Source organism: Astyanax mexicanus, chromosome 20, assembly GCF_023375975.1.
Source record: "Astyanax mexicanus isolate ESR-SI-001 chromosome 20, AstMex3_surface, whole genome shotgun sequence".
NCBI classification, from domain to species: domain Eukaryota; kingdom Metazoa; phylum Chordata; class Actinopteri; order Characiformes; family Acestrorhamphidae; genus Astyanax; species Astyanax mexicanus.
Window position 1 is genome coordinate 11,979,288 of NC_064427.1, and position 26,815 is coordinate 12,006,102.

At 38.0% G+C, this 26,815-nt stretch overlaps 1 protein-coding gene across 4 annotated transcripts; it reads right to left on the minus strand.

Annotated features, from left to right (window-relative positions):
- Positions 1-2,230: 2,230 nt before the first annotated feature.
- LOC103037452 (C2 domain-containing protein 2) lies at positions 2,231-26,759 on the minus strand. Of its 4 annotated transcripts, none has more exons than XM_007259421.4 (15): positions 26,110-26,759; positions 24,702-24,797; positions 23,203-23,322; positions 18,327-18,428; positions 16,622-16,732; positions 14,077-14,194; positions 12,808-12,916; positions 12,545-12,609; positions 12,299-12,435; positions 11,728-11,884; positions 10,870-10,977; positions 10,613-10,740; positions 9,781-10,060; positions 9,187-9,223; positions 2,231-7,375 (listed from the first exon to the last, which is right to left on the minus strand). In XM_007259421.4, exons 1-15 carry the CDS (start codon positions 26,365-26,367, stop codon positions 7,054-7,056), a joined length of 2,148 nt encoding a protein of 715 aa, XP_007259483.3. In that variant the 5' UTR covers positions 26,368-26,759; the 3' UTR covers positions 2,231-7,053. The 4 variants fall into 4 exon arrangements, with proteins under 4 accessions (XP_007259483.3, XP_007259484.3, XP_007259485.3 ...); XM_007259422.4 differs by having other exon boundaries at positions 12,299-12,414; positions 26,110-26,758; XM_007259423.4 differs by lacking the exon at positions 9,187-9,223 and having other exon boundaries at positions 26,110-26,757.
- Between the last annotated feature and the right edge of the window lie 56 nt (positions 26,760-26,815).

Below are 26,815 nucleotides of genomic sequence, written 5' to 3' on the forward strand. Positions count from 1 at the left end.
AAATAAGTTTTTATATACATTATTTTTATTACACTGCCTGGTCAAAGTCACATACTCTAATATGAATGTGTTTACTTGATTATGATACGCATTCACTGTGGTATTGTTTCCACAAGCTTCTCAAATGTCACAACATTTATATCTGTCCAGAGATCCAACATTTTTTCCCAAAAATCTTGTTTCGATGATGGGAGTTTATTGACATGTGAAAATCATGTCTCATGCTCTCCGTGAATCTTGGCATTGTCATATTGTAATATGCCCGTGCCATTAACCTTTCAGACCTGAACTCTCGTCCTCTGAAATCTCCTGTGATGGAAAAAGTGAGGAAATGCTGTTTTCAATCTGTAATGCACAGAAAAGAAGACTCTAATATTCTACTATAATATATATATATATATATATATATATATATATATATATATATATATATATAGCAAATATATAACTTGTAGGGTAGATACGGAGCCCCTAAAGGGACGTGGTGTATACATATATTTTTTTACATAGAAAGTGGTGAGCACCACTTACTAAGTCGTGAGCACGCCTAACTAAGTTGTGAGCACCACTTACTAAGTCGTGAGCACCACTTACTAAGTCGTGAGCACCAGATAATGGTAGCTAGCTAGCTATAGTTTAAACTGGCATATGTTCCACAGTGTAATGTGATTAACTAGCTAGGTTAGCCAATATTATCTATATTTCATTGTGAAATGTTTTAGCTAACGTTAGCTAGGTTAGCTAATGGTAACTACTTTATTTCAGTGGGGAATATTTTAGCTAACGTTAGCTAGGTTAGCTAACGTTAACTACTTTATTTCAGTGGAATGTTTTAGCTAACATTAGCTAGGTTAGCTAATATTATCTATATTTCAGTGGGAAATGTTTTAGCTAACATTAGCTAGGTTAGCTAATATTAACTACTTTATTTCAATGTGAAATGTTTTAGCTAACATTAGCTAGGTTAACTAATGGTAACTACTTTATTTCAATGTGAAATGTTTTAGCTAACATTAGCTAGGTTAACTAATGGTAACTACTTTATTTCAGTGGGGAATGTTTTAGCTAACATTAGCTAGTTTAGCTAATGGTAACTACTTTATTTCAGTGGGGAATGTATTAGCTAACGTTAGCTAGGTTAGCTAATGGTAACTACTTTATTTCAATGTGAAATGTTTTAGCTAACATTAGCTAGGTTAGCTAATATTAACTACTTTATTTCAGTGGGAAATGTTTTAGCTAACATTAGCTAGTTTAGCTAATGGTAACTAGTAGTAGCTAAAACATTTCACAATGAAATATAGATAATATTAGCTAACCTAGCTAGTTAATCACATTACACTGCGGAACATATGCCAGTTTAAACTACAGCTTGCTAGCTACCATTATCTGGTGCTCACGACTTAGTAAGGCGTGCTCACGACTTAGTATGTGGTGCTCACAACTTAGTAAGTCCTGCGCACAACTTAGTATGTGGTGCTCACGACTTAGTAAGTCATGCTCACGACTTAGTATGTGGTGCTCACGACTTAGTAAGCGGTGCTCACCACTTTCTACATTTAAAAAAAAAAAATACACCACGTCCCTTTAGGGGCTCCGTAGGTAGACACTGGGCATGATGGTGCATCACTTTAGCCACCTCTCTTCCTAACCTGATGTGCCCCATGACTCTGGAACAGGGTAAATCTGTACTCTATTTACTTTATTTTAAAACATATCGCTAAGTTCTAGTGTTGTTTTTATGATTTGATTTCACCATGTTTAAGTGACCACATTTTGAAGCCAGAGATCAATGTTGTTTTAATGCAGAATGTATGTATTAAGAACCTTTTGATACACTTTCTGTAAGGGAGCTTTATTGCTTAAGACATATGATTTCATTCACCACCACTGTGAACAATTATGACTCTAGAATTCAGCGTTTTGCACCAAACCCAAACAAATTACTTTGTCCACATCTTAACCAAAGAACAAACTACTAATGATTATTGCTCTTTTGATTTTTACTGAAAAGCAAATGTATGTTAACAGAAAAATTTACATTTACTGAATTTTTAGAGTACATTCTGTTGGTTTTGTAGACTATTCAGATTCTATTTTCTGTTTATGCTTAGCAACAGCAAAGTTTAACGTCAAGGCCACATTTTTGGGAATGCAAACTTTTAGACTCTTTCAAAATAAAAGCCCATAAACATTTTTTTAAATCATATAAAAAACAAGCAAAGGCAGATTGTTAATCAGTCAATATTTATTGCTCAAAATTAAAACCTGATATGTTAATTTTAAATTATCCCTGCACAGCGATAGGCTGACATTCATTCTGCACAGGCCACCTTGCTCCCGGTTTTCAACAAGTGCAGTGCAAACAAAACACCAGTAGTTTGCTCTGGATAAACAGGCTACACACACACTCACACAATCACACACGCACGCACGCACACACTCGCTTGCTCTATCTCTCTCTCTGGATCAGTCATGCTTCTTTGATTATTCACCAAACTGACACTTTAAGAGGCTCAGCAACCAAATCACGGCTAACAACTCTCTCCCACCTTGATTCCAACTGCATTCAGTGTTTTAAGGGCCTTCCGGTTTCTGCACACAATAATTAGGTTCACATCAGATCACAGTAAATGTAAAGAGAAGCAGCACTATGCACCAGAGAGTTAATGCACTGAGGGCAAACAATAACATCAACCCAAAGCATGCATTTATCTTGACATTAAAATATCCCAAGCTTAATTTCAGCAACAGGCATGTGCATATATTTGTACACTATATTTCCAAATATACACCCCTTCTAATAAATGCATTTAACTATTTAAATTACAGAATCTCATGGAAAACCTTAGATGGCCAGAAGAGACAGTTACTCGTACAAAAGCAGAATAAACTGTTTCTAAATAACCTTGATATCGGAAGAAACAATGAAGGAGCTGGTGTTCTAAACATTTGTCCATATAGTGCATGCTTATATATAATGCAAAAAGCTCAGATTGATCAGGTTTAAATTAGTAGCAGTTCTCATGAATATAAGCAAGGCAAAAAATGCCATGTAATCATTTGCTGTTGCTCATCTTCCTTTTCCTGGTTTCACTGCTGCTGCTGCTTTTACAGATTTGACTGCAGTCCTCACACTTTACAATCAGCAACAGAACACACACGCAAACTTACGTACACACACTCAGGAAAATTACAGCGCTCTCCAAATACCTAGAGCTAAAAAAAACAGTCTGTAATCTCTGCTCTGAATGCAGTCTGAAAGGGGGAAGGGGAAACCTCACTGCTATGGCAATGTTGGCCACATCCTTCAGGCTCAGAGGTTACAGTGCTGATTCGGAATCAGCTAAGCATTTGATAGGGAGAGGTCTCTAGCGCATCACTTGTCCTGCAGGGCCAGTCCAGCACAGTTTCCTACGTTTGTAGAGGTTCTGTTCAACAGTGACAGTGTGCAATACACTACAGAACCTGTAGGGGATTGTAACATAACACATTCCTTATAACTTATAACAGTGTAAATGGGAGGGTCAAAATGGGTGGAGTTAACTGCTGTAGACAAAATGGGTTGAGCTAAACTGCTGTGGGCAAATGGGTGGAGTTACACTGTTTTAGGCAGAATGGGAGGGGCTACAATTCTATGAGCATAACAGGTGGTCTAGGTTGATGTTTTTGCAGTTTATTTTCCATGTAAGGGCAGTAAGGACTGGAGAGGGAACATTACATACTGAAACTTAACAATGTTTACAAAATCGCTTAAAAGGCCTGCTTTGCAGAGCAGTTGTAACAGGTGAGTTAGAGCAGGTAACAGACTGTGCTGGACAATACGAACTGGGACAATCTGTAACGGCAGCTGACTCGCCTGCTTAGAGGCTCTCAAACAAATAAAAACACAGATAAACAAACACCACTCTGACCTGCAGTCTGTTCTCACTCACTCTGGTTAAAGCTCTTGGTATATTTTTTTTAAAAAGAAAACAAACTAAAAGAAGATCTATGTTAAAGAGAGGTCATCTCATGGAGCAGTGTTTACTCCAAATGCCCTAAAGTAGTGTTTTATGTCCTTTGGTTAAAAAGTACACACACAATCCTGCACAGATTATTAGTGTGTCTTTGGAATGATAACAAAGATGATAACCATATTTTACATACACTCACACAATATGTCTAAAAAAAAAAACACACAATTTTAAACCAAACAATAGCTTTAGATATCTCCACATATCTGATTTAACATACTTAAAATAAAAAGAAGTGTAAATAAACAAATTGGGACACTACTAGTCTATCAAAAATTAAAAGGGAATTCCGTCGTCCCCCACCACAATTTTCTCATTACTCAATAATTCACATTCAGAGTGGATTTGGTGTAAAATGTATATAAACATATATTTATACACTCATTGTCAAAAAATAGTTGCACCCAGAGGAATTTTGATAGCAGTGCTATTTGGAAGGAGGATAAAGGTTACAAGATATAATGTTAAAAAATTCAGATTGATATGGGCAATGATTGATTACCTACACATACAGAATTAGTGTCTTCAAACGTGGCTGTAAAGACAGTCGGACTGTTGCATATCAGACAACCCGTGGTCTCCCAGATCCTTGATGCCACTGGTGCATTTCTTCTTCTATACACTGCTACAAACCGTTAGCAAATCCTAGCTCTAAAAGACAACCCCTCCCAAACTCTTCAAACTGTTGGATTTGCTTTTGACCTCTTCTCTAAGCATTACTTTTAACTGGTACTGTGTATATATTTATTCGATAGTGGTGATGGTAAAACAGTATCAAAGTAATCATTTTTCTTTGCAGACTATACAAATGCCCTGCATCCACAATTTTAATTATATTTGATTTTTAAAAGGTTTTGGACCTAAATTCTTGTTAAACAGCACCTCAGGCATCAGACAGTCCAATCATAACCATTTGATGTTAGAGAGGTTCAGACATCTGCCTTGAATCCCTATTACTGTAAAAAGTTCTGACAATTATTTTTCTCTGAAAGGAAGCATTTCACACCAAACCCACTCTCAATGACAATGTTTACAACGTAACTGTTTAAAGAATTGACAAAATGTGTGGAACTGCCCTTTAACCTATCGCTTCTTCAAATACTTGCTGTTGCTCATTTTTCCCCAGGTTAGATATTTATGAGACGATTTTGGCGAAAACAAACACTAAATCACTGCTATCACTGCAAAGTCACATGGCATTGGCTTAAACACACCTTCAGTGATCAAAAGCATGTGATTAACCTGTGAGATCTGGCTGTGAAGTGTTCAGTAAACTGTAGTTGTTGCTGTAGGGTTTAATAAAAATCCTGACTTTCACAAAGCTGTTAAACATTTACCTTAAACAGGAAGCGGTCACCAGTTTCAGTGGTTATCAGCAGTTATCAGTTGTAGCTATTAAAAAATACTCATAAGAAAAATTCCCAATATTCTCAATTAAATAATATGACTCCATGTAGCAAAGCTGAAATATTCTGATTTCACACTCAACATATATTCACCACTCTTCACCTAAACTTCACCACACTTAACTTTCAATATGTGCGTATCACACCAGTCTCAGTCTGTCTACACCTCAGCACTAACACTAAGGATCCTATTCTCATTCCCAGTGGTTTAAAAGGCCACATATGATGCTCACATCTGCAGCAATGTCACTGTTGCATATCAATAGACACAATGCACTTCCAAATGGAAGCCCAATAGGGCTAGCATATAAATCGACCCTTATGGGCTAGCATGTGGGCTACACATCTGTCTTTTATAATATTTGCATATTTTTCTCTAAACTTCATCTGTCTTGCACACTCTTTTTCGTGGTGAGTGCAGACGATTTGATAAGGGGAAGTGTGATGCAGTTAAATAAATAGGTAACTAGCATAGGATGTAGGGTAGCATGTACACTACCATCCTAATCCATTCTGGATTAGAATTTGCATATTCCTTTCTAATAAAGATTTCATTTAAGATTAAATGCAGACGATAACCTCTTGGGATGCATGATCCAATAAATTATCTAAATAGCATAGCATGGGTTCTAGCATGTATGCTACAAATCCATGTGCATTAAAATCTGCATATTTCTTTATCTATAGTCTATTCTGTTTCCCGTCTCTTTTAAAAGTGCAAAAGAAATGGCAAGAGGACATTTAATAAACTAACTAAATATTATAGCATGTGCACTAGCTTGTATATTACAAATCCATCTGGATTATTATTTGCATATTTTGTACTCTCAAGACTGTGATTCTTGTCCACTCATGATTGAGGGCAAATTATATAAAAGAGAACATGAATAAATATGGAGCCTGGTAAATTAACTAGCATCCAAGCTACAAATCTGTTGATTGGCATGTGAACAATTTATCTTCTAGAGTGTTCTCTTTCTTGTCTTCGGTTATATTGAGTTCAGGTAGTATACATTTAAAATAAGCTAACAAGCTAGCACATGATATGGGGCTAGTATAATTGTGGCAAATGCTTCTGGGTTTTTTGGAAGCACCTTAGCACAAAGAAAATATTTTTAAATAGAGTGACATTGATCATCACATTGATCACGCTCTGTTTCTACCAGAGAAATAATCTTCATGCTAACACGCTGTTGGGAACCAGATTCCCTGATTTAGTATTCAATGATCATGAGAAAAACTTATTAGCATAAACATGACTTAGAGAAAGGTAGTGTTTAAAAATACAATGACATCAGATGTTTGCAGGTATTTGGTATTTTTCTGTACATGGTCCCTAAAAAACAAGATATAGTCTGACTTTGTAGGTGGGACTGGTGAGTATGAGGGGCGATTTTTTACACTTTCAGTAAGTTTTATAGGTGAAATCTGTCTGCATAGAGGTACAAAGAGAGCAAGGATGAGGAGGCAGAGGTAATTACTCTCAAAAATGTTACTTAAAAACAATTATCACATTTTTTTGTCATTAGGACACCACTGTGTGTTGGAAACTTGGAAATTGGAAACACATTTGTTATACACGATTATTTGTGACACAAACATGTGATATCCTGTTATTAAGAAGAAATGCACTACATGCTGTATTTAACGCATCTGCTTTGAGAGAGTGGCGGAGGCACAAAGCTTATATTATTTGTACTTTCTAATTGGTCAGACTGGGTCATGAAGGTGGTTCCCGGGCTGTTCCGTTGGCTTTGCTCTTGCTCTTGGGTAGAAGTTTGCGGTTGATGATTTTCCGGAAAGTGGCGGTCCTTCTCTCCCTCTCGGACATCACAGAGGCATCCGGCGGCTGCTGCAGGTACTGTAGGTCGTTGTGGGACTGGCTCATCCCCGGCTCCTTCCTCTGATGCCTCCTTCTGAAGAAAAGTTTGGCGCTCTTGTGTAGAAAGCTCCCTGCAGAGGGCGCCAGAAACACAGACAAAATGTTAGCCCAGACACAGTCATGAAATGTCATTCTTCCCAAAGCTGAGCCAACCTGGAGGTCAAACTATATGCTCTTTAATGCAGACTTTACCACCAATAGACCCAAATTTGAAAGTTTAAGCAATTGTTAAGCCTAATTTATCACTTCTCTTCAAACAGGTCTAAACAAGGTCATTAAGAGTGGGTTTGATGCTACGTCAATGATGTGAATGGAATCAGACATCTAAATTTCTAAAAGTTCCATCACTAAAGGCATAAAAAAATGAGTGTGGGTCTGAAACACGTTGGTGGAGTTATGTATGCAGGGTGTTGTGCTGCAAAAACTCCTCAAAGAAACTTTTGGCCAGTTTTGTACAGTCATTTTATTTAAATCCTAAAGGACACATGTAGGGGCACTGGTGGGTTTTAATAGTTAATAAAATGTCTACATATGTGTTTCAATGGACATACCTGGTTTCATTCACTATCACTGTAATGGAGCCTCTACAGGGAACTGTTCCACACCAAACCCACTCAACGTGTTTATCTATGCTGATTTTGTTGGTGAACAGTGAATAAGAGTAAATAATCACTAAATAGCATTATTAAAATGACATTATGTGAGTTAGTGACTACTGATTTACATTTGTGTTAATGTGTATGGCTGACCTATTCCTGTGAAATGGAGTGTGGAATTTGACCTCCACACTGACCCAGTTTGTTCTGAGTAATCAGTGTTAATCATGTTTTAACACTACAGTGTTAAAACATTGTTTACTGGTGGTTCTATGTGATCTTAAATGTAAATAGTATGGGGCATTTTCTATAAAGCTGCTAAGCATGACTGAGTCCTTAAAGGGCCCATATCATTTTAACATAAAAGATGGAGCTACAACATTTAAAACCTTTGTGATGTTACATAACCCAATACATTTACATGTATCCACCTGTTTCAGAGGTTTAAACAGCAGTTTAGCTCCGCCCACCCCAACAGAGTAATTATCCCTGCTTATTCAAACTCCAGCAATTTAGGGGTGTAACAGTACAGAAAATGTATGGTTCAGTTTGCACGTCTGTATAGACCCCACGGTTCGGTACGTTTTCGGTACGGTTGGTGGAAAAAATAAAGAGGCTGGGCATTCTGTATAGCCTCACCTTTATTTACTTCATAAAAACAATGAATCTTCATTATAACCATGTTTTGCTTTGGGTTTGGGATGGAATGTTGTAACAGGGCTCGAGCTCTTTTAATAAATGCTTAAAACCAGGGTTCCCTCCAAGAGAGGCTCCATCATTTTGGATCATGTTGGAACAAACAAACAGTGAGCCTGATTGTGGCCCTTTATTAAAAAACAAAAACAACAGCATTACTTTAACTGTTTAAACTACAGATATTTTTCCTAAACATATTGAGAGAGAGAAAGAGAGAGAGAGAGGGAGGGTGAGAGAGAGTCTTCTATAGGCTGTACTGTGTGCGTTTACACAAACCGAATCGTATCGTACCTTGACGGTTCGCAAAGAATACACGTACTGTTACACCCCTACCAACCATTTAGCCTGTAGCTGTTTTCCCACCCATCCCAACTACAGTAATTGTGCTCTGTCCATTTTCAGTCCACCTGAAAACTCACAAAAAAAAAACACATTAAAATGCAAAAAACTTTTAGGACATGGACCCTTTAATCTTCAGACAGTACAGAGATCATAGAAACAGCCATTACTGGCTTTCATTTTAATAAACTACAAAAGCTCATTCGCTATTCTGAAGGGTGTTCTACAGGGCTACGTTAGCACACACTTACTCGGCCAGCTCAACTGTCTGCTTATCACTGCTCTCCTCTTTTAAGATTGCAAAGGGAGAAGTGGAGCGATGTGGAGGGGAGAAGAAAGAAGTGAGTAATCAAAGAATGTAAAGTACATAGAGAAAGACAGCACAGAAATTACTGTCACATTTACGCATGAGCAGAATGCGACAGGGAGAGAAACAGAGGTACTGTCTGTAGACAAAACTGTAAGGATGGGAATAACTGAATTCTTCCTAAGCTAGAAACAGTGATGATTATTTCAGAACTAAACGGATTGAATTTATATTAACTGAACTGATTTTAACTGATGGAACTGAATGAGATAAACTGCATTAAATTAAACTGAGCTCAACTGAACTGGCTTGAATTGTCTAAATTAAATTGTCAATTGAGCTTAACTGAGTTCAAATATGCTAAACTGAACTGGTTTCAGTTCATTTGAACTAAACTGATTTGAGAAGAACTGAATTGTACAGAGCAGAACTGACCATATTTTAATTATACTGTACTAAGATAAATTAGACTGATCTAAACTGAGGTGGACTTGAAATGAATTAAATTAAGCTGAACTGAATTAAAGCCAAAGCTCACCTTTTCCCTTTTTGGAGCTGGTTTCAGAGATGCACAGTGACAGGGAGGTTTTATCAGCATCTGTATCTTCTCCTGCCTGGCTCTCCCAGTCCTCATGACCCACTCCACTGGGACCCTCCAATGGGTCTGAAGCTTGTGATGCGGTGGGATCAGTTACCGGCTCAGATGAGGTCACCTCCTCTCCATTTTTCACATTCTCAAACTCACCAGACATTGAAGCATCCATTGCAGCAGCATAGCCTGCCATCAGGACTGCTTCTTCGTCCTGGGACAGAGGAGCCTACAGAAAAACAGAAAGGACACCAATGAATATATACCATCAAGAATGTAAATTTGCAGCCTCCTTCAGAATGCCAAATGTAGTCAATCAACAAAAAAGTCAAACATCACAAGTCAGATCCACAGAGACCTAGAGCCATTGTAAATATGAATATGACTGCTTTTCTGCTTATTTTACATCTATGTGAAGAAGTAGCCACTACAAGGGCTGAGCTAAAATCAAAAGATGCCTGTTCATGGATTGAACAAACAAAAAACATAAAAAAGCCCCAAAAAACACAAAAGTAGGCATTTACAAGGACTCTACGCAGTCTACAACATTGAGGTATGGCTATAAGGCCAGTACCCTTTCCACACTTGCTCCTCACTTATGCCCCACTGCTTAAAACCACAGGCTGTTGGAGGTGATGACAGGTGAGGACAGTATCTGTGGAGAGAACGGCCTACCTGGGTCACCTGTATATCAGCTGAGTTTACTTGGAAGTCACCTGTATTTTACCTATATGTAACCTGCATTTACCAGTCACCTGTACAAATTTACAGTTTTACACACCTTGGCCACTCCAGAGATGATGATGGTGCTTTTTTTGACGGGAGATTTGAGTTTCTGTTTAGCTGACTCGTACAGCTGTTTGATGGCGGCCTCGGCCACAGGGTCCGTGCCGTTCAGCATTAGCAGCTCTAAAAAATACAAAGGGTTTTCTGGTAATACAGCATCTACACCACAGACACTGTTCAGCAGGAGAGACCAGGGCATGGTTCAACACATTCTGGTTAAGCTAAAGGCTAATGCAGGTGGTGATGTACTACCTGTGTCTGATGATGATAAGGCTTTGCTGACTTTGGCTCCCAGTATTGAATGCTGCTCCGACACTCTTCTCTCCGACAGCTTTGTTTTGGATGGAGTTTTAACAGTTTCTAAAACAGAAATGAGATGTTATACTATAAACACACATCAAATATGTTTTAATTGTGCTGCACGTGATTTAAGCTCTAGAAGAACCTGTGTACTACTGTTACTATCATAATTGCAGTACTGTAATGTGTATTGCATTATGATTGAGGTATGGTTTTTTGTATAGTGTATAGTGTTTTGTAGTAATTACACCACAGTATTTGTACTGATATTAGTTTAGATTTTCAGACACAAGCAATTATGATAAAGAAATACAGCTCTCATCTGTAATCAAACAATGATACATTTTACACTGAAGAAACTCCCTATACTCAGTCTAATAGATGAGTTTTTCTTCTTCTGTTTTAGGCGTGGCAATATTAATTGATATATAATTACAGCACGACTTTGTTATTACTGGTGCTAATATCTAATAGTTTAATGTTATCAGCCTATAGCAGGAACATTCATATTCATTTTTGTACGTTACAAATCTCTGTATTCCAGTGGGGCGATATAAAAAAAAGTACATGGTGTACATTAGTGTTTCAAAAAGTTTTAAGTTGGGTAATGGCATCAGATCAGAAATGAACTGTTGCTGCCTTGGCATTATAGAATTTAGCTGCTTCCTGCTCCAAGATGTCCAGAAAATATCTATACCACAGATGTGATAGAGAAAGATTAGTTACAAACCATCCTTTTTAGATGGACTCCCTGGCTGCTGTTGTAGCTAATAGGAACATTCCTGTGATATGGGTTACAGAGACTGTTACCTGGCGGCAGTGGGCGTCCTGGTCTGCTCCTTACTGCAGTGACTGTGGTTACCACAGTACCGCAGGGCATCACCGTCCGATCCATCTCCACTCGCTTACTGGGGGCCGGTGTGGGAGGTTGCCAGGTGCGCACCTCACTCGGCTCCAGGAACATAAACTAGAATTAAATGGAGAAAAGTAAAAAAGTTATAAAATTTTATTTATCATGATAAACCGAAACACATTTGTATTGCCCAGCCCTACCCATAAACATTGTCCAATAAACAAAAAAAATATAAAATCATTTGGCTTGACTTTATGTGGTGTATTTTTTATTGGCCCATAAAATCCACTGCAAGTGCTGATGCTGACACACTGCACTCAGTAAAGAAAGAGGATGTTGATTGTGATTAAATAAATCATGTATAATTGAAGAATAATGGCATCAGCACAACATATTTTTGAAGGCATGGCTTTGGAAAATGCAACAGTGCTGCAGTGCTGTTAAGTAGATGCTTTCACCTGTCATTCAGATGTAACAGACTCGCCTGAATCTACACAGTGTTGGTGATGTTCTGTTGTTGCTGTTTACCTCAGACGTAAGAGAACCGGTCACTCGGTCATCGTTCATCAGAGTGAACGTCTGCTGCCCGCGGGGATGCCTCATAACCAGGTTGAACGGCACGCAAACCTGACCCAGCAAACAGCCTGAAGACAGATCAGGAGCGTCTGTAAGGTGATGTAAGAGTAAAGAGTAAAGAGTTCTCCTCCAAGCCTGTTTGTTTGAGCTCCAGTGGTGTTATGCTAGCCATAGTTTGAGAAGACCTGGTGGACTCACTCTCTGGTGCTCTTCCGTTGTCCAAAAGCTGGATGTTCAGCTCTTTTGATCTTCCGCTGAGCTCACTGCACACACACACCACACAAATCATTTCAATAACGTCTGAAAGTAAGCAAAAAAAGCCTAGAAAAAATGGAATTTATAAATAAATAACTGCAGGCATTAGAAGCATCATTGCAGATCTAGGTTAAAGAGAGTGCGTTCTTTAACTACTGTAAAGTTAACTGCTGTGTGTGTGTGTGTGAGTATGTGTGTTAACTCACAATATGAATGGCTGGTCCCAGGCCGGATTGTGTGTGTTAGACAACACCGAGCTGGTCAACCTCTGAGGAGGATCATCCAACCTGAGAACACACTGAGGACTCGCGCTGCCTAGAGAACACACACACACACACACACACACATTATTATTATTATTATTATTATTAATAATAATAATCATCATTTACCCTTGTATAAACAAGTTTTTTCATGAGGCAAAAAGTATGGACTGGGGAATGAAGGCTTTTGTATAGTTCACACACTAGATTATGCTTTTTAAAATGCGTTTAGCATCTGCCCACTGACTTTCATTCTGAAATTTCAGTTGTTCTTTTTTAAATTCACAGAAACATGTTAAATTTATGTTGTAATCATCCATAAGCTACAGATAACGCAAAAAAATGATCAGGGATGAAGCATTGAGGCATAAGGCTTTTGGCTTATCGTGCCTTTAGGGATCATACACAAATTTCGGGCAAAACCCCCGCTCGTAACACACTCCACTGTAGCGTGCAAATCCAGCTTTAACACCAACAATAAATAGAATAAAGAATAAAATAACATTGCTGTTCCCTTAAATGAGCTGCTGGTGTACCTTCACAGCGTGAATGCACAGGTCAGTTTTCTATGCTGAGAAGTGCAAAGGGCTTAAGATGTCAACGTGCCACATGTCAACTGTTAAGATATCAACGTGCCAAAGTCAGAGCGCACCCCTCTTAAAAGAAATGACAATTGCACACTGATTGGTTTATATCATGTTATGCCCAAAACACCCACAATTAATTAAGAGAATTAGTACACGCCTTCTGCACTTTTCGAGACACACAAGGAGTATTTTTTGCGCCCTCATTATACCAAAGACACATTGGTATGCTGTACATCAAGCTGCATTTTAGTTTGTTAAAATAGGGACCATAGTGTTTCAAATAATTTCAAACTTTTTGAAAATGTGTTGAAATGATGGTCTGGGGAAGAAGGTTAGATCAGTGTTGAATCGTGTTCAAAGCTTAGCCAAGAGGCGGAGCGAACAGGAAGGCCTTCTCTTTATTGAGGTAGGTGAGACATGGGAAACTACTGACCCATACACAACATCATGCACACAGTCTAAATGATTAATGCCTCAGGGTGGACATCATAGCTGTCAGCGATAAAAGCTGGTAGCAACAACTCTATTAGCGCTGGTGTATTTGAACCATAAAAAGGGCTGACGACTGTGTGTGCTCCTGTGTGCAAGAAACACTGTGCATGTGTGTGTGTGAGCTGTGTGCAACCTGCAGTGCCATCCTTCTCTCTAAAAGTGACTCGGATGTTCTTCACTAATAGTTTCCACTCGTGTGCACGGGGGGGCTTTGGTGGGGAGGTCAGCGGCGGGGTCCTACTCCTGACTTCCTGTGGAAAACAGTGGACAGGAAATAAAACAGTGTCACACTCAGCATCGATCAAAAACATCCTCTACAGAACATGGGTTTGAAATTTGTGAGAGTTCTGCAGCAAAATACACAATAAACCCACACTAAAGCTGAGCTAAAGTTTCCCATCTAAACCGCGAGCTGCCTCTCACTCCCTCAACAACTTACTGCAGTATTTTACTTAATTATTTTTACTATATTTTCTACAAATTGTTCACCAATTACTCTATAATAGTCAGTAACTATTATAAGATCAAAGGGAAATAATGGGATAGAGGAGTAGAGAAGGGGAAGAAGGAAATGAAGTTAGAAGTAGTTAGATAGTTAGAGGTGTTAGGAGAGTAATTGCTCTTTGAAGAGCTCTTCAGGAGTTTATTAAGATAGTGAGAGATTCTCCTGATCTGTTAGTGGAAGGAAGTTTGTTCCACCATTGGGGAACTCTGTATGAGAACAGTCTGGATTGTTGGAGCTTTTAATTTTAATTTAACGCGAGCAGCAACTGGTAGCCAATGGAGCTCAATGAGCAGTGGAGTGACATGTGCCTATTTTGGCTGGTTGAAGACCAGACATGCTGCTGGATACCGGATCATCCATTAACCCACATTGGAGGATTTCCCAACATGAACGTCCAGTTTAAGATCATGCAACAGCATCTCAATCAGACTTTAACTAGGCCACTCCAAAACCTTCATTTAGTTTTAAGCCATTCAGAGGTGGACTTGTTTGTGTGCTTTGGATCATTGTCCTGCTGCAGAACCCAAGTATACCTGGACCTGAGGTGGCCAGACATTCTCTCCATTGTCTGGTAAACAGCAGAATTCCTGGTTCTATCTATTACAGCATTATACCACCATACTACCACCACCATGTTTTACATTCAGTATGATATTCTTTTTCTGAAATTATGTGTTAGTTTTACACCGGATGTAATGGGACACACCTTCCAAAAAGTTCCACTTTTGTCACATCAGTCCAAGGAATATTTACCTAATCCTGGGATCATCTAGATGTTTGTTGGTAAATGTGAGACAGGCCATTGTGTTCTTTTTGGTCAGCAGAGTTTTTTGCCTGGGAACTCTTCCATTGACGCCATTTGATTCATTAACAACTTAACTGAGGCAAGTGAGACCTGCAGTTCTTTAAATGTTGTTCTTGGTTATTTTGTGACCTCCTGGATGAGTTGTTCATGCCATTTTGAAGTAAATTTGGCCGGCCACTCCTGGGAAGATTTACCAGTGTTCCATTTTTTTTCTCCATTTGTGAATAACAGCTCTCATTGTTCCCAAAGCTTTAGAAATTACTTTGTACCTTTTCTAAACTGACAGATGATGAAACATTTGGTTTCTCATCTGTTTTTGAATTTCTTCAAATCACGGCATAATGTGATGATTTTTGAGATGTTTTATCTGCTTCATGTTTTCAGACAGGTTCTATTCAAGTGATTTCTTGATTCTACAGGTCAGCTTCTGGTTAGTGAAATTGAACTCAGCTTTTCAAAAAGTGTGATTAATGACAGTTAATTTATGGGGAGCAAACACCTTTTCACAAACAGCTACATTGGTTTGGATAGTTTTTTCCCCTTAATAAATCAGAGCATAACTTAAAAGGTGATTTTTATATTTAGTTTTATATTTAGTTATATTTTGTTTGATAATCTAAATGTATGTACGACAAAAATGCAAAAACAAAAATAATCTGTAAGGGGCAAATACTTTTTCACACCACTGTATATTGTTTTAAATATTCATGACATATTCAGTAGCCACAATGACATATTTAGTATGCATAATTAACTTTTCAGTATTTATTAATAATTATTTAGTAATCATTAATAATTATTCAGTACACATTATTCAGTATCTACTATAAACGTAATATTTAAGGTCAGTGTTTGTGAGAGAGAAGAAATGAAGTGTGGCCTCTCACTGAGACTCTTACTCTAATCTGTACTAATCTGCTGAGAAGCCACTGGTGATGTACTGTACTGTACAGTGTTTGTTTGTGTGCATGAGTGGTGTGTGTGTGTGTGTGTGTGTGTGTGTTGTGGTGTTTGTGCAAGTGTGTGTTTAAGTAGAGATTGTGCTTTTCATTCTTCCCTCTCCAGACATACCGCTGACCCATAGCTCTAAAAAGTTCCAGTTTTGTTTTGGTGCTCAGAAACTCCAAAATGTTGATGGCTTATTCATATGTTTTTAAGATTTTAGATTAATAGTACTGTATGGGCATTGAGACCATCAGCATTTAAAACATGATTTACTGTGCAAAACTAATGTTTGAAGTGAGTGTATGTGGGAGGGAAGAACTGAAGTGTGGACAGTTTAAGGAGTTAATCTGCAATAATCCATTGAGAAGCTGCTGGTGCTTTACTCTACTGTACTGTATGGTGTGTGTGTGTGTGTGTGTTTACCTTTATTTCTGTAGGCTGTGCAGACCGGCTGCTCAGAATTACAGATGGATGAGCGTTGCTCAGAACCTTCCGGAGCCTGGCCATCACTGCTGCATCATTTAGGCCCGCACCCTGTGAAAAACATTACCATAAACAATAGCACATCAAGATAACACATAAAATAAAATAAAAAACACACCGATGGCATGCTAAAAAGATAACTACAATACAATTATTCAACCAGAATTGCCAATAGCAACATTTACAAACTTCTATTTATAGTATATGAATCAAACAAGACCTACTTTAATAATTCTAAAATATCTGTAATATACTCTATTTTTTGCACTATAAGGAACTTAAATCCTTTAATTTTCCCAAAAATCGTCAGTGTGCTTTATAATCTGGTGCGCCTTATGTATGAACTTTACCAGTCAGGTTGTAAGGAGCAGTAAAGTCACTCTGCTGAAGTACAGCTTTATACAGGAGTTTTTGTTTAGTTCTACAGAAGTATTAGCTTTACCTGCTAACCGCGTCACGCGCTAGCTCTGCTAACCCCTGCTAGCACTGCTGAAGCAGCATTAGCATTAGCCGCTAACCGTGCCACTGAGTGGCGAGACCTGCCGATGTAGAAGGCAAACATAGCAACACCCCTGTTCCTACAACTAGTTACTAGTGTTGCATAAAATGCGCCTTATAATCCGATGTGTCTTATGTATGAAAATAGACCAGAAAATAGACGTTTATTGAAAGCACACCTTATAATCCGGTGTACCTTATAGCGTGAAAAATTCTGTATGGTTGAAAGTGACATTTGGTCGAATTAGTTCAAATTTATTACCTCTTGAAAAACTGGATGTTTTTAAGCTTAAAGATAAGATCTTATGGCGTCACATAATTGTCAAAATCAGGGGCGCAAAAACACCAGATAAAAAATTTACCTGCGAGTTTTACCATTTTGCACTCGTGAGCGTAACTGTCAAAATCGCAAGCACAAAAAAAGAAATCATGTGCATGCTAAACAAAATATCTCTCGCTTAGCTTAAGTGTTTTTTTTTTTCTTCTCGAATTCACAGTTGTCTTCCAGCTCTATGTGCATTGCCTGGGTCTGCACTATTTGCTCAAGTGAAGCCTTTGTGCTCAAGTTTAGAAAGGGGTGGTTTTGATAGTTTAAGAGCGGAGTCAGGATCATCTCCCTCAGCGAATGCTATTGGCTGATATCTCTCTACTACAAACAGCCTGCTTCAGAAAGCAAAGACTGAGGAGGGTAAAAAAAAATAAGAGAGTTAGCTACCTATGCTAAAAGCCAAACTCTGGGTTTATTGAAATAATTACAATAGTAATAATCTGGGGTAACAAGTTTCTGTTGACAGCTTTGCTCCTTGCTATGACATATTTTACAGTCACTATAGTGTTTTTCACTGCCTCCCTCCTAAGGAATCTGGTGGAGAGCGCCTCCATGTCCAGGTAGTGCAGCCAATGTAATTTTGAACTTGAGAACTTCTCAACTGCATGTCTAGTAACATTTACATGTTTTAAATGGAAGTTGATTCATTTTCAACCTCGGACATGTTAAAAACAACCACACAGACACACATATTAAATATATATCACACATTGTACACACAGACACACTCTTAAAACAAACGTTATATATAGCTAGTATTCTATTATTGTTAAGAGGTTTTATGCCACAAGAGATGGTGTGTAAAGGTGCAACGTGTACCTGTGCGTGGCTGGGTGTCAGCTGCAGAAGCGCAGAGTCCAAGTTTTCCACTGTCCAGGTAACCTGCACCTGACCGTCAACGTCCCTCAGCTGCAGGGCCAGCTGCATAAACACACACACATTACTACATAATCACAATACTAAAAATTACTAAGTACACACACTTATGCACATGTAATAGATCTGTACTATTTGGCTGGACTGGATTGTTCCTCGTGGTAACAGCTGCCTGGGCTAATAACCTCATCATCAGTAGTGGGACCAGACTGCTATATGCTAAATGGGCGGGGCAACACTGCTATAGTTTGATTAGGAAGAGATGTAAATGTGTTAATAATACCATTAAAAGATAAGACTCAGTGGCTTCTTTCATTTTGATCTTACAGAAATAAACATTACACACTCAGCTATGGAGTCACTAGCACAGAGTGAAATATGCAGACATGTTCCAACATGTTCTCTTAAAAACATCTACACTTCAGCTGAAATATTAGTGAAAAGCACAGAAAAAACACAGTTTGTGATCTTCCTTTAAAAACCTAGTGACATCAATTTCTCTTCTGATCAATGGGTTTATAAAATCAAAAAATCAGAATACATTTTTATAAAATCTCTCTATATCCCTTACATTTAAACACACTGTGCTTTAACATTTATTTGTATACTGTTTAAAGGATCTCCTTAAAAACAAGCCTAAGCTGAAGCACTTCAAATTCAGAGTGTATGGGTGTGGCTAAAATGCTGCACACCGAATATTCAAAATAACTGGTGTATTCAAAATTTGTATATGTGAACTGAATGGCACGCAACTTTACACTCTAAATAAAAATACAAAAATAAATTTGTATTTACTATGATACAGGGTCTATGCAGCAGCATACATCCAACTAAATAAAACAATAGATTTTATATTGTAAGTTATTAAAAACTAAATAAGAAGGTAAAAGGCTAATTTAAAAACGACTACAGTAAAAAATGGAGTGATAATGATTGTTCCATGGCTAAAACAGGACCCTGTTGACCTCTGCAGCACAACAATGGCCCCAAACAAAAGTAGGCTGAAAAGCAACGGGAGAATTCCACTAGTAGCTTCAGCTCAAACAGAGAGAGAGAAACAAGATAAGCCCTACACACACCCCAACAACTTACTGCTATTAAATCAGTGCATAACCATCTTTGGTCTTCAGTTCAGGTCACCCAGATCAAAACTAGGTCCTGCTGCCGGTCACACTCAGAGCCTAAAAACCTAAAAAAAAACCTGCTCACACTATTCTCTCTGTGCACTACAATCTCAGCATTTCTAGAACTTCCACAAGGACAAAGCAGATGTATATGCTGCTTATAATAACCACAGCGGCCATTAGTGTGCTAACACTACTGCTCACTACTGCTATCTAGATCCTCCATTAGAACTAGTGATGTTCATTCTGCCCACACTGCTAGCCCTCACAATCTAGAACCTTTAAAAGGACACATGTAATACTTATTTTGCTCACATTACCTTTTACACTCACAGAATATGAAGAAACTCACAACCTACCTACAACCTACATAAGAACTGGAGTGATGTGTATTCTGCTCACACTTACAGATTATCTTTAACCTCCAGAAGAAAAACAAGTTTGTATTCATTGTTCCATCTAATGTAAATCACAAAATCAGTTGATACTTTCAGTCTGATACATTTTAATTTTACCAGTAAAGTCTCGACCAATAGGAACACTGGTTTGCCAGCTTTGATTCTACTAAGAGGACAATTCAGATTAGACAACTGTCTGTTGAGTGTAATCATTTAGTTATCAACAGCACTAAACTCTGCAAATTATGTAGTGATGCACAGAATATTTGGAGTCTTCGTGTTTTTTTTGACGGTAATGGTAGTCTAACCAATACTATGGTTCCATGTTTTCAATACTTTGATTTACTGCAAAAAGGTACTGGTACCATTAAAGATCTGAGAAACAGGCGTCCTGTCCTAGGAGGGAAATATCTAAATCAAATCAAATCAAATTTATTTGTATAGCGCTTTTTACAACTGGTGTTTGTACAGCTTTACAGAAACATGATCACAGGACAAAGAATCAGGCAATACATTAAACATAGACAATACACAGTACAGAACCCCCAGTGAGCAATAACACTTATAACACTAGTAATTGTCAGAATGTGCTGCTGGAATCAGTTAGATCATTTGGACTACAAGGAGTCAAGCAACTTACTAGTTTAAAAATAGCTGTGGTTTAATTGGGTAAAGCTGAGTGGCTGAGAACGCCTCCTAGCACTGCAGGTCTGAGAGAGAGGAGGCTCAGAATCAGCTCAGCTCAGGTAGCTCAGCAGGATCAGCGGCAGCTCTCACAGTAATCCTGCAGCAGGAACTCATACCTGCACCCACTCACAGCACTCTATCACACTCTGATATCATCACTAATCAAACACACTCGGAAGTAAATGCAAGCCAAACCAATGAGCTGCTCTTCAATTTGAAACACTACACAACTTGTGTAACCCTAGACCTCTGAATCAGGAGTGAGATATTTATCTATGGGAAACACACCCATGTGACCAACCATAAAACTACCTTGTCTGTCTGCTAGCTGATGTCAGGCAGCTAGTTGACAAACCAAACCAGGCAGTGATAAGGGAGCAGCCGCCCTGTATATACACAGATATACATTTTTGGAGCACTCTTTTTACCAGTAAAGTTTAAGGAGGACAATGTGGTCAGATACCTTATAAACTGGGGTTAAGTAAAATAACCCAGCATTTTCGTTAATTAATCTCACAATGAGAATATATAGCTAATTGCCATATGACATGCTTTTTCATCAAGACAATGGAAAACCACATAATGCACACATATTCTTATACCCAACCTTGATCCCATTTTATTCTGACTTGGGGTTAGTGCAGCATCCAGGCTTTACCCATAGAGCAGGTGGAGGATGGAATGCTAAAGCTGAACCAGCATACACTGTTTCGGTATCCTTGTGCATAAAGGCCATGTTAGAACGCAACATGATTTTAGAACCATGCACATGAACGTGCTTGCAAGATAATGAGTTTTATTGCAACAATGTGAGCAGTAAAACAATCCTAATGGAGCACATGTTAAATTCTGAAGTTGCTTGAAAGGTGACAAAAAAGCATCACTTAAACAGAAACAGAGCTGTTTGTTTGTGGTGAGAACATGATCCAACCTCATCAAATATAGTTATCATGCTTGAGATAATTGGCTGTTCAGGTGCAGTTTTAGCTGATTTATTACCCAGATAATCACTACAGCTATGAACAATGCCATCTCTGCTACTGCTCCATGTTGAACTGCACTGAAATATGTGCTAGTCTGGAACACAGGATCTTCTTATTGTATTTAATGTCTTGCCTCTGCCCCCAACAGGTCTGACCAATAAGCACAGATATGTGATATGTGATATGTTGTGAGACATTTTGTTGCACTTACAGTTTTTCTTGTGTGAAACCAGAGCAAAATATGGGTGAAAACACTCCAAGTTAACAACCTCATTAACTAGTTTGGACAGAGAAACTACAGGAGTGAAAACACCCTTAGAGATCATCTCAAGATAAGCTACCACTCATTGGTGGCTGTAAACCAGTTCTGCGTACCAATTGAGTAGACAAATCTGATTCTGCCTCTAGTCTCTAATAATTAGACTCTGATTGCAAATTTGTCAACGTGATGGACATTTCTTTAGAAATAAAGTAAATGAGACCATGGTGCCCATGCTTTCTAAATTCATTGGATGAGATCAACACTAACGTTTGTAATAAATGCAGTAGCAGATATTATATATTAGAGTATGAGCACAGAAATATCCACACAAAGACTCTCCTATCATTTGAGGAAACACCAGGCAGCAAGTAAACTGTCCATTTGCAGCAGAATCCACAGATGATGTTTGATGTTTGCACAGAAACCACTACCTGCCAAAACTCAACCACATTACTATAATATAACAATTAAGGCTGAGTATCACCACTGATTTCCTGAACTGACTTGATCCCAATTCACAAGGTCTTGATTCGATTTGAAATCAGTTCATTAAGGAATATTTCAGCTTCAATTATAGGTTTTTTTTGGATATGAAATGCGAAAAAAAGGATCCGAAAACTAATGCTGTAATCGTACAAGGAAGCTTTAACCTTCCGTTAATAAAAATCTTGGAATAATTTTAACCCTATACAAGAGCATTTTCTAAGTTTGTGCATATATTCTTAAATTCACCTTAACAGACACTTGTCTATACTATAATACCCATATGTCTTATATCAAATGTTCAGAAATCGCAACTCTCTCAATAACACAAAGTGTGATTTTAAATGACTGAATAAAACAGTTTATAAACGTGAAAACAAATATCAGAAAATACATTTTATCAACTATATGTTGAGCAGAAGTGTTTTGTCAAAGTTCGACTAGTCTATCACAGATCAACTGTGCAGACACCACGTTTTGCCCAGCATCACTGCGATAATACAAAACAATGTATTGTAAATACAGTTACCCATTCTCAAAAGGACCCTTTAATTTACCTATTTTCTTCATCATATGAATCAAACAGGCTCTAAAGCTCTGTTATCCTCCTCACTGTTTTTCTAATTCTGTGTTTACACAGACAGGAGTCAAGTCACTTATGTCACCCCAACTTTGTTTCTTATGTGTGTGTATTACTAAAGTTATGCAACAATTCTGTAAGTGCTGTTTTGTTTTCCCACATTCCTGGGGGTAAAAAATGATCTGCTATAAATTATTCAGTATCATCCATTACATGCCCACAGTCTGTGATAATCTAGCCATTGAGTTGTGTGATTTTAACTGTAATATGTAATAGATATGTGAAATTTTTGGAGGTCTTACCTGCAGCTGTAGAGGGGATATTTTGACGCTGTATCTCTGTGGAGCTTCTGCTGAGGTTGAATTCAGTAAAGCACTGAGTGAAAACTGCAGCTTTTCTCCAAACACCTGACACTGCACATTCTGTAAAAAAAAATATATAGAAACAAACTTTAAAAATAGTAGCTGTGTGTCAACTAGCTTACAAGCAATAAAAAATAAACTGAAATGAGTCAAGGTTAATGTAGCTAGAAGGAAAAAATATGTGTAGCTAATTACACTGCTATCCTTGTTTTAAATAACAGTGAATCACACAGTGTGAAAAAGCACATAAGCCAGACAGAAACTACTGAACACCTTCATAGCGGTTTATGGAAAGTGGACGATTAATTAAACCTGCAGTTTGAACCTAGCTAAACAAGGGTACATAGGTTTCCATTGCATTGCTACACTTGCTTCATATCTAACTAGTTCATAGCTCCTGTCCTGTCTGATAAGCTATACTTTGGGCGAGCTATACATTTGTTTGTTTGTTTTTATCATTGTAACTAAATAAAGCAAGACATTTAGGAGTCAATATCTAAAGCATGGAAAACCCTTTAACTGAAGTGACAGTTCTATTTCTGTGTGCTTGTGATTGGTATGACAGGACGCTTATCTCTACAGCAGAATGTAGGGCATCAAATTGAGGGAAGTGCACAATTTCACAGCTCCTTAAACACCATTGCCTGGGTAGGCAAAAACAGCCCAGCATTGCTTGTTGTTTCACTAACAGAGTAAAAAATATCATACCACACTACATCTATTGTATAAAATGTAAACTGAATAATATAATTTATCAAAACACAACATAATTTCTTATACTATATATGATTTCTGCTATTGGAAAATTCTGACACAACAATGCTTCTGCTGCCAGCTAAGCAATTTGCTGTTGGTAAGGCTAATATGTTTGGTGTGACCAGAGGTCACGGACGAAGGTAAATGAAGTTAAATTATAAATTAAATATGGTGAATCATCTGAAGTATGCAGGGCCGACATTTTTAAAGTGTGGAGGAAATAAACTCAAAGTGAATTACAATTATAGGCTGTGTTTAAAGGGATATTTCAGGGTTCTCCATACTGATCTTTGTTTGTAGGCTAGTGTTTTGCCAGTCACCACAAACCACACACTGACTCTGAAGTTACTTATCATAAAAATCAATGGTAAGGTAAAAAAAAACTTACAGAGAGAGCGGATCAAATTTAGGATGAAGAGTAACTGCTTTAAAGCATCTATTCATTCACTTTAAATACGTTCAGAGTTTAGAGAAACATGTTTTAATGATGGTCTGTTGTAATCAACTATAAAACACAGATACACCATATATAGCTCAGTATTAAAAACATGTGGCATTCCTTTATATAGGCCACTTCTTAAATCATTTCAAAGAAACTGTCACTAAGAGTAAAAGTCATGATTTTCTACAGGTTGGCATTTAGCATCTTCTCCCAAAACACAGAAATTCCCCAAATTTCTCACCTTCTGTCCAGCTGATTTAGTAAAGCTGGATATGTGGCCCAGGGTAAGTTCAGCTGTTTGCACGCCATCTTCCTCAAAGGTCAGCTGAATCTGCCCCTAATGAAAAAGACATGGCAAATCAATTGAAAAATCCATTTACTAAAAAAAACGTCATTTTCAACAGAGTGCACACTATTTCACACAGTCTGTTTATTATCTCTCTTCCACTCTCCCTTTTGGAGTAAGAAACAGGACCATCTTAACTAAAAAACAACAAATTAACAGCTTTTATTCTAACAAATAAAAAGAGTATAACTCCCAATATAATGTAATTTAATCTTACATTTGATAAATGCACATTCAACATGGCTGCATTGTTTAAACCTGTATTGTACTGCTCTGTTATTTATTAACTGTTATGACAAGTTTAAAAAGGTAGCATGTGATTAAAAGCAAAAGTGTGCCTGCACCTCACAACCTACAACCAAACCACTTACAAAAACAAGTGAGCAGCATGTTCTAATGTTTTAGCTATCTTTCTAGGTTTCACATTTACAAATATTTTTAGAGTAAAATATTTGTATACAATATAAATATATTATTTTAACATCACATATGCTGCTTGGACGCTTAAATTCGGATGGTCAAACCTGAATGTAGATTTTGGTTATTTATTAGATATGCTACACTGTCCATAATATTGTATAATACTTTGAGTTTATTTAATACATGTGCACTATCCTGTAGTAAAATGCAGTACAATTAGGTATAATGTTCGTGCAGTGTGCATTACAGGCACAACATTGTGCTGTAATTTTATTTTGCACTTGTATTTATTTTGCATAAATTTCTCTTCAAGTAAATAATGCTGGGGATATGTAGTCTCCTCAACACTGCCCCTACCATATACAAAACAATAAATATAATACTACAAAAATACATAATATCTGAACTGAATACCTGTGTATTGGGGTCTTTAGGACTTATGTTTTTTTTTTCAAACGTTAATTTTTTTGTTAAGATCCTGCTTGTAAACCGTAAAGTGCAACACACTAGAGTCTAAAACTGAAACCCTGGTCTTTTTATTAGTTATTATTTTCATTTTTGTCATCTGGCGAGCTGTTATTTTCTAAAGTTTCTGTGTCTTAGCTTTGGTTACTCGTATCTTACACTAAACGACAGTACACAGTAATAACGCTAGGGCTGTGTAGTCTGAGAAACACTAAATACACTCTTTTTACAAAAAATGGCGATATTATAAAAGCTAAAATATCTGGATATATAGTTATAAGCCTACAGGACTAACGATACAGCAGAAAGAGGAGTAACACTGTAACTTAGTTAACTGTGTTCGGCTAAGTTAGCGCTCTCAGTACAATGAGAATGAATGGGAAAATCCTGTATTCAAAATAAAAGCACCCTCACTCACCCCTGTTGCTTTCGCCTCCTGGTTCAGGGCTGTAAACCAGGACCTTCTCCACTCGCTCCTCCAGCTTCTAAGTCCCAGCGTCCAGCCCAACAGCACTTCTGCTTCTCCTGGGTCCTCCCTGCTCCCACTTTCACTCCGGGACTGAGAAAAGTGCGAGAAATACTGAACAAAATACACCAGCAGAGTCACGACGGAGGCCATGAGCAGGGTTAGCACACACAGCCACTGCAGGTCCGGCCAACTTTCCGCAGACGACATTATAGCAGTAAAGCGCCGCCTGACCGAATTGAACACCAAAACACAACAGAAGGTGCTGAAACCGGCGCTGGTTCAGCTCTCCATCGCTGGTTATCCACTTTATTCAGCCGCTCTTTCTACTGAGGCTGCTCCCACTCCGCAGACCAACACACAGCTACTGGAAATCACCACATCACTTCCTACAGTCTGAGCGGAGAGACGGAAAACACGGCAGCACGCGCGCTCACATACTGACAAATATCTGACCATTGTTTTGCTTAATCCTCGTATATTTTGGTTTAAACTGTTTTATGTTTAATCAATACGCTAGTTCAACGCAGAGGCTGACTTAATCTTAATCACAATCTTTTTGCTCAAATTCCCCGTTCCACCTTAAATGGTGCAGCGGTTGCAGCTGCTACGTTCTAGCGCCTGAATGAAATGGATGCACCACTTAAGGTGGAACGGG